The sequence below is a fragment of the Carettochelys insculpta genome, chromosome 29 (genome assembly GCF_033958435.1).
Source record: "Carettochelys insculpta isolate YL-2023 chromosome 29, ASM3395843v1, whole genome shotgun sequence".
Lineage (NCBI taxonomy): Eukaryota > Metazoa > Chordata > Testudines > Carettochelyidae > Carettochelys > Carettochelys insculpta.
The window spans coordinates 8,415,329-8,430,891 of NC_134165.1; the positions used below are offsets into that span (position 1 = coordinate 8,415,329).

The 15,563-nt window shown below is 57.5% G+C and overlaps 1 protein-coding gene across 7 annotated transcripts in view; it reads left to right on the top strand.

Moving 5' to 3' along the window:
* The window catches only part of HDAC7 (histone deacetylase 7), a 241,923-nt gene that overhangs the window by 209,854 nt on the left and 16,506 nt on the right, over positions 1 to 15,563 (top strand). For 6 of the 7 annotated variants that reach the window (XM_074979489.1, XM_074979491.1, XM_074979487.1 and 3 more), the window contains 10 exons: positions 1,203 to 1,318; positions 1,572 to 1,694; positions 2,423 to 2,532; positions 3,338 to 3,536; positions 4,717 to 4,925; positions 8,160 to 8,369; positions 9,773 to 9,998; positions 11,907 to 12,040; positions 14,234 to 14,354; positions 15,332 to 15,381. In XM_074979489.1, coding sequence (XP_074835590.1) covers positions 1,203 to 1,318; positions 1,572 to 1,694; positions 2,423 to 2,532; positions 3,338 to 3,536; positions 4,717 to 4,925; positions 8,160 to 8,369; positions 9,773 to 9,998; positions 11,907 to 12,040; positions 14,234 to 14,354; positions 15,332 to 15,381 — 1,498 coding nt within the window. The remainder of the gene's footprint in view (positions 1 to 1,202; positions 1,319 to 1,571; positions 1,695 to 2,422; positions 2,533 to 3,337; positions 3,537 to 4,716; positions 4,926 to 8,159; positions 8,370 to 9,772; positions 9,999 to 11,906; positions 12,041 to 14,233; positions 14,355 to 15,331; positions 15,382 to 15,563) is intronic. The other variant, XM_074979488.1, reaches the window with a different exon arrangement.

The window sequence follows — 15,563 nt, forward strand, 5'->3', positions numbered from 1 at the left end:
TGACAGAGAAACACTTAAGCATCCCCAGCTGCACCCTCCTACCCGCTTCCTCCATGCTGCACAGATGAGACAGAGATTCGGGGCTTTCAGCAGAGAACGCCCGTCTCCTGAGGGGCTGCTGGTGGGGCCAGAAGCTGTGTCAGTGAAGCAGGCAGTGGGTGGGCTGATGCTGGAGGGGACGCCCTGTTGACTCAGTGTGACCCTACAGCTTTGCCAGCCCTTTCAAGCTGAATATTTTCAGCTTTGCTTCAACCAGGGAGCTCCCTCTAGTGGCCAGACCCAGTTTTATCTTCTCTCTGATGCCACGGGGCAAACACCAAGGGTGGTGGTCCTGTGTCCAAAGCTGGACAGGCTGCCTCTAGGACTGCACTTAGGGCCCTGCAAGTCCATGGGCAGCCCACTTGAGGTTCCCGGGCCGTGTTTGCAGGGCGTGGCTCGGATGCAGATCCAGATGTGCTGTCAGTGCAGGTCTCTAGCTGTAGCGCCTCTGGAGCGTGTGAGCCTTGGGTCTGCGCTGTGGAGGGAAGCACTTCCTGTACAGACTGTGGGGAAAACACTTGGAGCAGAGTGGTGCATATCTGCACTTTTCCCGGGGGTAGAGGCCAGCCCAGAGCAAACCCAGTACGGCTGGCTGGGGGCTGTGCTGGCCTGGGCAGAATGGGGGGATGTCCCTGCACTGGGGGAGGGGTCTGCAGGGCTGACGGGGCTGGAGGGCTGTCCTGGCATGGAAGATGAGGGCTGTGTGGGCCCAGGCACCCTGGGTCATGGCACCAGAGATGGGGGTTATGGGACTAAGGGTGTCCAGGAGCTGTCCTGGTATCAGGGGTTGGGCCTGTATGTGGTTGAGGGTGTTGGGAGGTTGTCCCTGTGCCAGGCATTGGGGCCGTTTGGGGCTGAAGGTGTCTGGGGCCTGTCCCACCACCAAGGGTAGGGGCTGCACAGGGCTGAGGGTGTCAGAGAGCTGTCCTGGTGCCGGAGTTGGGGCTGCATTGGGCTGAGGGTGTTGGGGGCCTGTCCCAGCAACAGGCCCTTTGCTGGATTGATGGGAGTTTGAAGACTGGGGCAATCCTAGTGCCAAGACATTAGGGGCAGCCTTGGTGGCATGTGGGGCCAGGCTGCATCAGGCTTTCCTTAGGCAATGCCAGTACTGCAGGGCTGAGAAGAATCCTCGATCTAAGGGCCAATGCTGCTGTTCCCTGCAGGTCACTAGAGCCACTGGATCCTGAAGGGCCCACCCCTCCTGTGCTCAGCCCCTTCCTGCAGCAAGTCCCCAGCAGCTCCCTCGACCCGCCGGAGCACTTTCCTCTGCGGAAGACAGGTAAGGCCCCACCATGCTGCAATCGTGTCCACTGGCACAGGTGTGCCACCTCCTTTCCCAGTCCGACTTCCTCCTGGCCTTCACTCCCACGTGTCCCAGTGCTGGGAGGGGGTTGGGCTGGCACAAAGATATAGGGCCTCAAGGAGACTGCGACAGACCCAGGGATCAGGCCTGAGCCCAAGAAGCCAGTCCAGCAGCCCCAGTACCGATGCCATGGTGCAGGGAGACCACTAATGGCCTTGTCTGCCCACAGCATCTGAGCCCAACCTGAAGGTGCGCTACAAGCCCAAGAAGTCGGTGGACCGGCGTAAGAACCCACTGACTCGCAAAGAGAGTGCGCCCCCTTCCCTGAAGAGGAGGCCAGTAGAGGCCATTGGTGAGGGCTGCTTGGGGTGATAGCAGGAACATGGGGCCCTGGGGAGATTGCCAGCTGCACTTGTGGGCCCTCCATAAGCCCTGCTCCTAGTTCTCTGACCTCTTACACTCTCAAGGGGTTAATGACCCAAGGCAGCCTCTGCAAACTTTCCCTGCCCGGTCTTTGCCCTAGCTAGGGCTGCTCGACCCCTGCTGGGAGCAGCAGGACACAGTCATGTGTGATGCTGGACCTGGGGGTGAGCAATCTTGCTGCTGGCACAGCTGGGCAGATGGTGGCAGAGTCCAGAGACTGCCCGAGAATTGCACACCTTGCCCTGTTTTGGGGTCATGTGCAGAACCAGGTAAGGTCCCTGCAGCGATGCCAGCGCCTGTGGCCAGTGCACTGCTAGGAGGATGTGTTCTCAGGCCAATGGGCCTGCCCTCCTGGGTGCAGACAGCTGGCCTGGGGGATTGCTCAGTGCGGATGGGATTGAGTGTCACCTGGCTGGCACAGTTTCTGTGCAGGAGCCAGGAGGGCTACAGTGAGCGGGTGTAGCTGGGATGGGGTGAAATAGCTGTGAGGGGAAGCGGTGCATGCGAGTGGGGTCTAGGCTGCATCCTGGTGAGGGGACCTTGGGGCACCTCATGGGAGGGATCAAAGTGCCTGCAGCAGTGAAGGTGCCAGGCCCCTTTGTGTCCTGGGGTCCCTTTGTTCTACCGCTCTCCTGTCTGACTTCTCTCCTTATGCAGACTCATCCCCTAGCAGTAGCAGCACCCCCGTGTCTGGCTGCAGCTCCCCCAATGACAGCCTCCCTGCGGAGCATGGAGCCCCCACCACCGGGCCCAGCATGGCCCCTGAGGTATGGAGCCTGCCGGCCTGTTGAACAAAGCCCGGAGCCCAGGATGAGCTTGCCTTGGGAGGGGTCAATGGGGCACATTCCCCAGAGAGCAGCATGGGCTAGTCAGCTCCATCATCCTGTCCCCAGATCTCTCATGGGCCCCAGGACTAGAGCCAGGACTGGACGGCTTCCCCTCCCAGAATTCCAGTTCCTTGAAAGCTACCAGCTCAGAATTAGTCCCAGATTTCCGGGCCCTGTGACACCTCCCCTAAGCCTACTGCCCCTGGCCTGCCCCCACTTCTGCCCTCCAGGTTCCCTATCTGGTGCTGTGTCCCAGTGCCTTCTGGTTGTTGGTGCTGTCTCCCCAGTGGGGTCTCTGCTGCCCACCTCTGCTGGCACTGACCCTGCTGCTCCGCAGAGCTGTGCCATGTCTGGAGACTAATACCCTGTGTTTGGTTCAAGCACCACTCGCTCAGCTTGTCCCGCAGAGCATGGCCTCCATTGCGGCCATCATGCAGGGACTGTCGGCTACAGCCATGCCAGGGTAGGTAGCCAGGTCACAAGGGACTCCAGAGTCCTGCTGAGGGCTTGTGTAGAGCAGGGAAACCTCCCCCTCACCCCCACACCCCAACTCCTCCCCTCCCCGAGGGCCAGGATAGCACAGCAGTCCTGGATATGATGTAGCATTTCATGGGTGAGCCGACACCCAAGGACCCCCTCCAGGAACAAAAAGCCAGGGATCCTTTCCTCTGGACTTGCTGGCATCGCAGTCTGCTCTTATGCCCCCATCCTGGGACACTGCTGATGGGGCCTGTTCTCTCTGCAGGGTGAAGCAGACCGCCGCTCCCTCTCCGGCTTGGCACATCGAGTGCCAGTGCTGAATGGGCCCGTCCTCCCGGCCACCCACTCGCCTATGTTCATACCAGCTGGCTTGGAGCAGCATGAGCCTGGGGGTCCCCTGTCTCCTCGACTTCAGCCTGTCATTATCCTGGAGTCCTCAGTCACTCACACACCACTTGTGGCAAGTACGTATTGCTCCCGCAGGACTAAGGGTACCAGTTCTGAGGCTGTGATCCCAGTACCAAGGGCAGCTTGGAGGCCTGGTGGCATGTAACTGAACCAGGTCTGGGATCTCTTCACATTCCCTGTGGGCTTATAGGAGACCCCTTGGCAGCCCTGAGAATTTGGCTGTGTTTAATGATCTCCCTCTGACCAGCTGGCATGTGAGCAGTAAGCAGCTAATGCTGCTTTGGAATGCCTCATTGTTGGGTTTCAGAGTTAACGCTCATGGAGATGCCTCGGGAACCTGCTAGCGGTCAGGGATTGCCTCACGCAGCCTGCACACTCAGGCGGGTGGCCCTGCCTAGCTCAGCTCCAAACCCTGCTGCTCTCCAGCTGCAGCCAAGGACAGAGCTGACTTGTCAAGGTGGGGAGGGGTCAAGTCTTCCTTTGTCAGCTCTCAACCTCCTCCACTGGGTTTCCCTCTCCACAGCTCCCCACTTCTGTCCCAACCAAGTGTGAAGCAGAGGGGACAGAGCCAGCGACGGGCAGCCAGAGCCCTCCCTAGGCACCTCAGACTAGTGGCAGGGCAGTGGAGGTGAGAGGGAGGGGAGCTGTGCCAGCAGTAAAGTAAATGTCCAGTGCTGCTCCCCTCCCAGCCTGCCATATGCTGCACTGCAGGCTGCATCTGGCTGAAGAGTCAGCAAGCCTCGAGGCCTGCCCCTGTGCATCCTGTGAGGATGTGGTGCTTGCTTCCCACCCCTCCCAGGGGAGTGCCGCCCCACTGAGACGTGCTACTGCAGGTGCTGGGTGCCAGCTGTTCTGTCCTTGGGAGGTGCTCGCCTGGAGTGCCCTGGAGCAGAGTTCTCCGGGTGGGGCAGGCACAGTAGGGAGCCCCAAAAGGGGGAACATCTGTACCGGAGCACACAGAGACATCTGGAAGAGCTGTATAAATAAGTGGAACTGCAGGTGTGGGCCCAGCAGACATGATGTCTGTTGGTGGGAGGAGGGAGGGGGAGCTGCATAGAGACCCGGGGGATGTGGGAAGGTATGAGCTGCAGAACGGAGCAGGCCGGGGTCACAGGCCAGGTTGGGGCAGTGATGCCGTACCCCTAGCCAGGCTGCCTGAGGTGCTCTAGCTGCCGTTGCTGAGTGCCTGGGCTGTAGCCAGCTCCAGCCCTGCCTCACCAGTCTCTCCACCAACAGTGCCAGGCCTGGGGACGGTCCCGCTCCACTTCGCCCACTCACTCATCCCCACCGACCGGCTGTCGCTGGCAGGGCACCACAAGCCACTGGGGCGAACCCGCTCGGAGCCCCTGCCCCCCAATCCGAAGGCCATCCAGCAGCAGCTGGCATACCAGCAGCACCACGCCCAGTTCCTGGAGAGGCTGAAGCAGCAGACCCACTTGGGCAAGGTGAGGGGCTGGCGGGTGTCCAGGCTGGGGAGCACCACTGCCAGGGCAGCAGGGTGCTGGGCTGGGCAGCCCCGAGGGCACTTCCAGTGAATGATGGAGCAAGGTCCACGAGGCACCCAGCACCCAGACTGCCGGGCCAAAGCACGGAGTGGCAGCATTGCCCACGGACACAAGCAGCGGCTCTGTCCTTCAGTCCCAGGGCAATAAGTGAGCTCCCTAGTGTCTGCTGCTACCCTTACAGCTGCCAGCTTCTCAGTGTCAGAGCCCCTCTGTTCAGAGCACCCCATGCCACAGTGCTCCACCATCTGGGGTACCCCCCGCCACAGCGCTCCCCTATAGCCCACACAGTGCTCCCCCATCTAGGGTACCCCCACACCACAGTGCTCCCCTGTCCTTCCAGCCCCCAATGTGGTGATCAGTTGGAGTCTGAGCCTATGGGCAAGACCCACCAGCCATACAGCTGGGAAAGTATTAAGTCAGACCCCTCCCCATCTAATTTCCTGTCCCTGGACATTGGGGGTGTTTGCTGCTAGCAGTTGCAGATGGGCTACGAGCAGTCCCATCCCCCCAGAAACGTATGGTGTTCACTCTTGCAGCCATTTGGGATTTCTGCCCCACAACTCCCCAGGGGAGTCTTCTCCAGGACCTCTCTCCTCTGACAGTCAGAAACCTTTGGCTCATTTCAGGCCTAAAGTTGTCGATGGCCAGTTCACAGCCATTGGCACTTCCCTTAAATAAGTCCTCCCCTCCCTGCTGTCGATCCTGCAAAGGATTTATACTGATCAATCGTCTCTGCTCCCAGCCTCCATGTGGTCGGGCTGAACAAGCCAAGCACTGTGCGTCTCCTCGCCCCAGGCAGGGTTCTGTTCCATGGGTCCCCCAGTTGCCCTTCTCTGCACCTGCTCCAGTTTGAATTCATCTTTCTGAAACCTGGGAGACCAGAATGGATCACCGTGTTCTGGACCAGGGCTCGCCAGCGCCCTGTACAATGGCACCAGCACATCGCCATCTGCTGGAAACACCTGGCACAGCCTAGGACTGCATTGGCCATTGGCAGCTCCTCATCATCCTGTGATCAATCAACATGCCCAGGCCTTTCTCCTCCTCTGTCATGTCCAACTGATATGTCCCCAGCTTATAGCAAAACTTCTTTTTGTTAGTTCCTAAATACAGGACCTTGCACTTCTCTCTTTTCAGTTCCATCCCATTTCTATTCCCCCAGTTTTCAATGTCATCCAGATCGTCTGGTGTGCTATTCTGGTCCTCCTCCATACTGGCAATGCCTCCTAGCTTCTGTCGTATGGAAATGTTACTAGCACACTCCCACTTTTTGTGCCAGTGTCATTATTAAAAACATTAAATGAGATCAGTTCCAAGACTGAGCCCTAAGAATTCTACTAGTAACTTCCCTCCAGCCTGACAGTTCACCTTTCAGTCTGACCCACTGTAGACATCCTTTTCCCCAGGTCCTTGTCCACTGTTGGTTCTCATATTAACCCCCATCTTCTCCAATTTAACTAACAGTTTCTCATGTGGAGCAGTACTGAAAGCCTTACTGAAATCCAGGGAGATTAGATCTATTGCATTTCCTTTGCCCAAAACAGGGAAGCCTTTTGGTAGGTCTGGCACAATTTGCCTTTGTAAAACTATGTTGTATTCCAGGTGTGTGGAATATAAGGCCCGTGAGCTGGATTTGCTGCCTTTCTTAGTTTGATCTGGCCCAGGGCAATTCTCTACACCATGGGCCAGAAGCCCCAAGCCTTAGCACCAACCCCTGCCCCCAGCCCCCACATGGGGCAATTTCATAGGCCAGTTCCTTCAATGTCCATTTATGGAGAGTGTCCAGGACTCCTGATTTAGTCTCATTAAAGAAGTTTGACTCCCACCTCTGATGTAATTTCTGTTTCCATATCCTCATTCCCATTAGCCAGTCTATCACAGTCCCTAAACTCCTCATTAGTCTCTCTAAAAAGAGAGGTAAGTTATTTGTTATCTATTGAGCCACCCCAGCTCATCTTTAATCTGCCCTCATCTGCTGTGCTTAACAACTCTGTTTCTTTCTGTTTTCCTTTTATTTACATGGCTAAAGAACCTTTTCACTATTGTTTTTAATTCCCCTGGCACAGGTCCAGCAGTGCTTAGGTGTTCTCATGAACAACAAGAAGTCTTGTGGCACCTTATAGACTAACAAATGTTTTGGAGTATAAGCTTTCATGGGCAAAGACCTGCTCCAAAGTGCATGCTTGTGCTTATGCTCACAAAAGCTTATGCTCCAAAATATCTGTTAGTCTATAAGGCGCCACAGGATTACGTGGTGTTCTCGAAGATACAGACTAACGTGGCTGTCTCTCTGCCAGGTGTTCTCATGTTTCTCCTACACTTTCAGACCCCCAGCAGGTCACTTTTCTCACTGAGGCTCCCCCTCCCATTGTCCCTTCCTTGTAGGCTTTCTGCTCTCTCTTAGTCACTGGTTTGAACATAAGAACGGCCATACTGGGTCAGACCATAGGTCCAGCAAACCCAGTATCCTCTCTTCCGACAATGGCCGATGCCAGGTGCCCTAGAGGGAAAGAACAGATCAGGTAGTCATCAAGTGATGAATTCTCTGTTGTCCATTTCCAGATTTGAGATGCTTGCTTGGTCAGCTTGGGCCACAATCCTTCCCAATAAAATTTTTCTCCCTTGCTTGGCATGCAGGCTTCCGAGAGCTTCTGACTTAAAGTAATCCCATGTCTCCTCCCCATTCAGATCCTGGGGTTCTTCAGCCCAGCCCACTTCCCTGACAAACTCCCTTCATTTTTAAAAGTTTGCCCTTTTGAAATGAAGCTCCCTTAGCATGAATCGATTTTTACTTATCTTTCCATATAGTTTAAAGGGAATTAGCTAGTGATCACTTGAACCAAGGTTGTCTCCTACAGCCAGCTCTCCTGTGAGGTCCTTGTTATCACCAATACCAAATCTAAAATGACATTGCAACCGGCAGGCTTGGCAACTGTGGTGAAGAAATCTATCAGCTAGCACATCCCGGAAACCTGGGCCCTCCTGGTATTACTAGCACTTGTCCTGCTATCTCTCTCCGGGAAGTTAGTGTCTCATCATCACACAATTCCCACTAATATTTATCTGATGAAACACATTCAAGAGGCCACGTCCAGATCAGATCCTTGGGGTCTGCCACAGGGGAGCCTCTGGTGGCTTCCATCCCCAAAGTGATTTGGCCCCATCCCCCTGCAGCTCATGGCCAAGTCCAGTGAGAAGCCTCGTCTGCGGCAGATCCCCTCCTCTGAGGACATGGAGGCTGAACGGAGGCTCTTTGAAGGAGCGAGCGAGTGCAGTGACCAGCCTAAAGGGCGAGTGGAGCTCACGCGGCCAGGGGTCAGCACAAAGGAGCCTGAACGGAGCCCGAAGCTGTTGAAGGCACAGGAGGAGCTCATCTTGCAGCAGGTACCTCATGGCTGACGGGGATCAGGGCACAGGGGGAGCTGGGCACACCACCAGCTTGGAGCAGCTCTCACTAGCCATGGAGAGTGTGGCTGCTCCACCCACCCAGGGAGCTGCTGTCCTCTCCACACTCATGCGTGGGGTGGGGCAGGGCTTGCGTGGAGCACTTAGGACTTACCCTTCCCACCCCAGCCTCTGGCAGCCAGCTCCTTCCTTCTGGAAGGCACAGAGCCCTACTGGGCAAGTGCTCTGCCCTGAAAGCGGAGGGGTTGGTAGTGAGGAGGGCATGACTGAGCGGTACTTGTGGGCCTGCGCGAAGGCTTTCTGGGCACACGTCAGTGCCCCTCAGCTACCAGCTCTGGACGGCTCTTGTTGCTTTGCACCTCCATCAGGCGGACGAGCTCTGTGAGGATTGTTAGAGATTAAGGCCAGAGGGACACAGCTGACCCAGGACCTAAGGCTGCCCCACACCCCCTCACAAATCCCTGTGTCAGCCACCCAGGAGGGACTCCACAGACATCAAAGGCCCAGAACAGTGTGCAGGAAGCAAGGCTGGGGCCAAGCAGTGAGAAGTGAGATGTGCTGGCTGGCTGCTCCGTCGGCGAGCGCTGCCCTCAGTGGCCAATGCAGGGCCGGGGCTCTGCAGCGGGGGCGTTAACAATGGCAGCTGAGAACCCTGTGCCTGGGCCGCATGAGGGTCTCATGGGCAGCCTGAATTCTGGCATTTCCAGGCATTGCGACAGTGATGTGTTGAGCAGAATCCCCTTGTATGTCATTTCTATAAAGCCCCCACTCCCCTTCTGCAACAGGGCTGCCGCTGCCACTGTAATGTATCTTTGTACCCGTGCCACCCCCTGGTTCTGTGGCACTTTTATGAGCCTGGCCGAGCTCATCCCCGGACCTCAGAGGGCCCGGGGTCTCCTGCTGAGCTGTCAGAAAAGCGTGTCCAGGAGGCAGGGCTCTGTGCACCCAGATGTGTTCTATGCCCTTTCCCCGGTCAGTGGGAAAGGCAATGCCAAACAGGGCCACCAGAGGGCAGCAGACACTGTGACTTGGCCAAGGCCATGCTGGTGCTCTGGTAGCCCTTCCCTGGTTAGCTGTGGGGGAAGCCCTGGGAGAGGGTTTCCAAGCCCTGGGTTACATCGGGAACAGGCCTATTGCATAGTGAGCAGACCCTGATGTTCAGGGCAGAGTTCCTCGCCCCACACCCACTCAGACCTGGCTTTGAAGAGCTACGAAGATGCTGTAGGAAACTGCTGGCCCCGCCTCCTGCCACCCAGATTGGCCCTGGGGGGGTAGCACTCCCTCTGCACTCAGCTTACTGAGAGGTCTGATCATGCCCAACCTAGTGCACAGCCTGTGCCACCTGGGTGTCGAACTCATCTGTCACATTCTGTGCCACTCAGGCCTACCTGTGGGAGCAGCACCAGCGCCTACAGCACCCTCTCCTCAAGCGGCAGCCACCAGCTGACTCCCTGATAGTCCCTGCCGTGCACGGAGGGCACCGGCCTCTCTCCAGAGCTCAGTCGTCTCCTGCTACTGCTACCATCACCCTTCCTGCCCAAGAGGCACCCGCCAAGGCACTCTCCCTGCCAGTGCAAGAGCCGCTGGCTAAACCGCACTTCACAACAGGTAAGGTGGCTGCCTCCAGCAGGGCTTCAGCTGTGTCACAGAGCCACAGGACAGGTGCAATGGCCCCAGCTTTGCAGCAGTTTCTAGGTGGAACCCCTCCAGTGCCAGGCCCCCAGGGCGTCATACGTTTCCTCCCGGGCAAGCCCCCAGCTTCACCGCTTGCTTAGAAAGGAGCTGGGCCTGCAATGCTCCTGTGTAGCACTGGGAGTGCTGTTCAGTGAGTCCAGCTGGAAGACCCCAGTGGAGACGTGTTTACTTGTTAGGGTTGGGTACCTCGTACCATTAGCAGTGCCACTCAGACAGCATTGTCACATCAGGCAGATTTAGTCATTAACTGGCACGTAGCACTGGGAGGCCCAAGAGTAGCACAGAGAAGTGAAGGATGAAGCATGGTCCATTCTGGTTATCCCTGAGCCCAGCCAAGCTTCAGTGAACCCCTTGGTCCCATCATCTGACCTCCTTTGTCCAACTCTAGGTGAGAGCCCTGAGTCCTTCAGCAGCCAGTGCTTATGCCTAACCCCATGCCCTGCCAGACCTTTCATCGTGTGCTGGGGAAATCTGTTCAGTTCCTGTAGGGAGGTGCTAGCAATCTGTGGTAGTTGGTTGCCAGATACCAATGTCCCAGGGACTGGATTTACCATTGACTTCTAGGTTTTTCCATTGAATTGGGGTGTCACTGGAGTGGATAAGGGAAGCTGAAGGACACAAGTTGCCAAAGCATCAAATCTTTCCACTTCCTCACATGGTAATTAAACCCTGCAGCAACAGGTGACATGCAGGGGCAATGAGGCACAGAGAAGGAAGTGGATTTGTCCAAAGTCCCATGCATGTCAGAGCCAGGTCTCAAACCCAGGAGTCTTGGGCTTTGCTTCCCCTGCTCTGAGTATCACCCCACTCAGCCTCATTGCAACAGGCACACCCCGTCCTTAGGAAAGCCGGGTAAACACTGTCTGTCTCAGCCCACACAGTGCCAGCCCTAAACTGCCCTGCTGGCTCCAAAGTGTGGGATGCTGGCTTGCACCTGGGCTGTCTGCTGCTGTGTCTGTTGCCTCTCCTTAAAAGTGCGCATGGGCTGAGCTGGTACATGGTTTGTGTCCATGGGAATACTCTGCCTTAAAGCCGCCTCCTCTAGCCTGCTGTGGCTGGGGGCTTGAGAGGGTGTGCCTCTGAGTCCAGGACAGGACAGGAAGTGGTGGGGCTCAAAGGAGCTTGGGCCCCCAGTACCTTTCAAAGCCCAAGCTCTTGCAAGGGAGTGTGGGATGCCAGAACTGAGCATGAGAACAGCCATACTGGGTGTGTCCAGTGCATGCCCAGAGGACAATGATCCCAATCCCTCTCCAGATGGCCAGCTGAGACACTACTGTGCCAGTGTGGCTGGGCTGGAGCACAAGGACCAAGGTCATCTCTGCCGCCGCCCTGAGGCAGGAGTAGGTTTCGTCTCAGGCCACCTGGGATGGGCAGTTGTCCAGGTAGACTTGAGCCTGAGGGCAATGCTTGCATGCCTCGCTGGCTCCTGTTCGGTTTGGTGCATAGATGGAGACATCTCTGGGACCCAGCCACACAGGGCTGCCATGGGATTGTCCCCTCCATGTGACAGCAGAAAAGGCAGTGTGAGGGGCCAGGGTGACAGCCACAGCAAGGAGGCATATCCTGGTGGAGCCCCTCACAGGGCTTTGTGCGCTAGCCTTGTGCTAGGGGCCAGCATGCTTAGTCATGGATGTTAATTCAGACATGGCCAAGAGAGAGCCTGTGTGGTGGTCAGACACCCAAGAGAGAAGAGCAGCCTGGGCTTTGAGTGCAGCAGCATTGTGGGGCTGAGCCCTGAACTTCACCAAACCCCGACGGTGGGTAACGGAGCTCACAGAAGGGAGGGTGTCCCCTAACGCCCATCCTGCTGTTGTGCCGCAGGGCTCATGTATGATTCCGTGATGCTCAAACACCAGTGCTCCTGTGGGGACAACAGTAACCACCCTGAGCATGCTGGGAGAATTCAGAGCATCTGGTCTCGCCTGCAGGAGCGGGGGCTGCGCAGCCAGTGCGAGGTAAGTGAAAGCAGGGGGTGCTGCAGCCAAAGGCTATAGACAAGATGGGCGTCTCGCATCAGGAAGGCCCAGGAGGTCTCTCTGCAGAGTCAGGGGCTCCTGGCGTGCCCCAGAGGAGCCAAGACTCACAAGAAGCATGAGTGCAGGCAGCAGGGCTGTGGGAGAGGAAACCGCAGGGAGTTTGCTCATTTCTATGGAGGAAAGCGTGGAACCCTTGGATGGAGATGTCCGGGTGCCAGTTGGTGCCTGCTGACAGCTGGGAGAGGGCATGGCACTTCCAGCCATGTATGCTGCCACAGAGCTCCCAACTCTGTTCCTCTCCTCTGGCTCCTGGCCCTTCTCCATCCCTCTGCCCTGCTGACCCAACTTCCTCCCGCTGTGCACAGCTGGGATACAGCACAGAGTGTAACACAGGTGTCTGTGTTAGCCCCCACGGAGGTGGTCCCGTGTCTCAGACCCTACAACCCAGCTCAGGCCTGGGCCACATACAAGCGCATCTACCTCAGAAGGCTTGTGGCAGGCCTGGTAAGTGCTGTGCCGTTAGGGCAACAGAAGCTGCCTGGCAGTGAGCTAGTGTGGATGTGTTTTCACATAAATTTGGTTCCCTCTTCACTGGTTTAGTAACACCTTCGCCCCATGCTGTGCAGCTACAGTCACTGTTATTAGCTCAGTATGTTGAACACCGCATTGCTCATGTCAACTGCTGCTGGCTTCCAGGAGCTGTCCCACAATGCCCCGCACCACGTACAATGGATACATGGCTCCTGGTGAGGACTCACAGCACCTGCTCAAGGAGCCGAGCCATTTGGTAGCTGTGGTGCTGTGTGCCAACTGTTGGGGGTTCTGGGGTCCCCAAGCACCCGCGGGCAGGAGTGACTCTCACTCAGCATGTAGAACGTGAAGTTTCTGCGTTGACAGAGGCACAGAATGGTACAGAGGTGTCAGTACAGCAGGCAGACAGTCATTCCAATCCACCCGGGGGAGAGGAGCCCGAGGGGTGCCCCATCTGGGGTCTAGCCTCCCCTGAGCACAGGCTGGCTGCCTTCAAACTCTCTCCCCAGCTTCCAAGGGCTGCCTTTGATTCAAAACCCAGCTCGGCTCCTCCCTGCTCTTTGTTCAGGGACAGAGGTGTTATCTGCCAGCTTAGGTTGCTGCCCCAGGGGGCCATCCTTACACACACACACACGCGTGCGCGGACATAAGCTAGGTTGGCAGAATTCTGCAGTGTAGCTATGGCTTTAGTCTCACAAGGCGTTTGCCATTGCAACAGAGTGTTACCCAGAGTCCTGGGGAGAGCCTGCCGCTGCCTCCCTCCCGTTCTCTCCCTGTGTCAGTTCCACTTAGATGCACTGATTCCAGTTTACATCGGACTGCTTTCGGCTTGGTTTCCAAACGCTCCCGAAGCTGCATAACCCAAACTGCCTGAGGCCCCTCTAGGGATACGCCTTAGGTCTGATTACACTGGGGCAGATGACTGGGGCTGTGACACAGCTCAGTGAAGGTGGGCTCGGTGCACTGCATTTGTCCTGGTGGACCCTGGACTGAGAGATTACTGCGGCAGTTCTACAGCTATGTGCCCCCCAACTGCCCTCCCAGGCAGGCTCAGTTATACTGGGACAGAAGTGCCAGCTCCATGTCCTGTCAGACTCACTGGACCCAGGTGAGCAGTGGCACTGTGGATGCACCAGCCTGCTTCATCTCCTCACTCCCACCTTTGCCTGTAGACAAGGCCTTAGTCATGCTCAAGCTGGTTTAGATCAAAGCAGCAAGGCCAGGTCTTCATGCAGAAGTTGTTCAGATTTAACTAGCGTCTGTTTTGAATCGTTGCAGTTACTGTGCAGACAGGGCTTGGCAACTGGTTTGAAAGAGAGCAGGTCCTTGAGAATGGGTGTGGCATACGGAGACCCCTGGGGCTGGGAGGGGGGTGGGTGTGGGGCTGGCATGCTGAGCCCCGAGGGCGAGGAGGGGATTGGGTGTGAGCCTGGCACACTGTCCCCAGGGGCTCCCAGCCCCGCAACTCATCCACCCCATGCCGCCCTTCCCAGTGCTCAGAGCTGGTCCCAGCCTATAGCCAGTTGCTTCTCCCGCTAGAGCTGGGCCTGGGAGCTCTGCTGGGGGCACATGGGGCAGGGGAGCAGTGCCCATCTCTGTCTCCTGATGCTGCTAACTTGCCCGGCTCCCATTTGTGGCCAGTGTCTGCGGGGGCGCAAAGCAACCCTGGAGGAGCTGCAGTCGGTGCACACAGAGCGCCATGTCTTCCTCTATGGGACCAACCCCCTCAATCGCCTCAAACTGGACAATGGGAAACTGGCAGGTAAGAGGCAGGGCCACCCCTCCCCTGCTCAGGCCAGCACCCTGCACTGGGCAGCAAGCCCTGTCCTGGGGGCCCCATTGCCTCTGCACACACAGCCGCCGGAGGGCTGTCTCTGGGTCATACGCTTCGGGCATTGGGCCATTTTAGCCCCAGTCACTGTGCTGCACACTGGGGACCAACCCTCCCCACGAGCACCGATCCATAGAGCCCCTTATGCCCTGTGCTCACTGCTTGGGGCTGCTGGTTGCATCGGAAACCCTGGATCCCAGCCCAACAATTTCTCCACTGGGTCCCTGCCCAGCTGGCAGGCGGTACTGACTGAGCAGGTTGATTCCCTTGGCTGCAGGGAGAAGGCAGGCCCCTGAGCACCCAGGCCGGCTCTCCCCTGCCGTCCCCGCACCTTGGCGTGGTGCTGGGTAAATGCCATCCACGAGGTAGAACTGGAGACAGACTGTGGCAGGCTAAGCCCAGAGCCCTGGGTGAACCCCTCTCACTCTGTGTCCATAGCACTACCCCAGGGGCAGAGGTGGAGTCGGGGCTCTAATTCATCCCCATGCACCCAGTGTAGGCAACTCCAGGGTGTTCAGCCAAAGCCAAGAGGCTGCCCTAGCTCTCCAGACACTCCCTCTCCTGGACTCTGCCCTTCACTCATTTCCTGGCATCTTCCCTGCCAGCACATGGCCTTGCCCAAGCACCTGCTGCTGCAGGCTCAGTCCAGCCCTGGCCACCCACCTCCACCAGATGCTAGAAGGCAAAGCCAAACTCTCACCCAGCAGCCAGGCCAGGTGCCTCCAGCCCCACTCCCCTTCCAGCTGCCTCCTGCCCCCTTCACCCTCCACTGCCTCTGACCCTCTTGCCCCCCAATCCACAGGTGCTTCCTACGACTCACCCCCAGCTCCTAGCTGCCCCTGCCTGTCAGTCTGCATTGCCCCCCATGCCCTCTCACCCTGGTCCCTGATCACCTGTCTCTATTGCAGGGATCCTGTCGCAGAGGATGTTCGTCATGTTGCCCTGTGGGGGCATTGGGGTAAGTGGCCAGGCTCTGCCTTTGGGGGCTTGGTGGGGAAGACTGATGGTGAGTGGTCTCTTGTCCAGGCTGGACAGAGCAGGAGTCCCCCTCCCCAAGGGGGAGACCGAGTAACACTGGGGCTCAGTAACAGAGGTCCCCTGCCCTTGCCCTGTGGGTGGCCTAGCCAAGCACACTGGCCC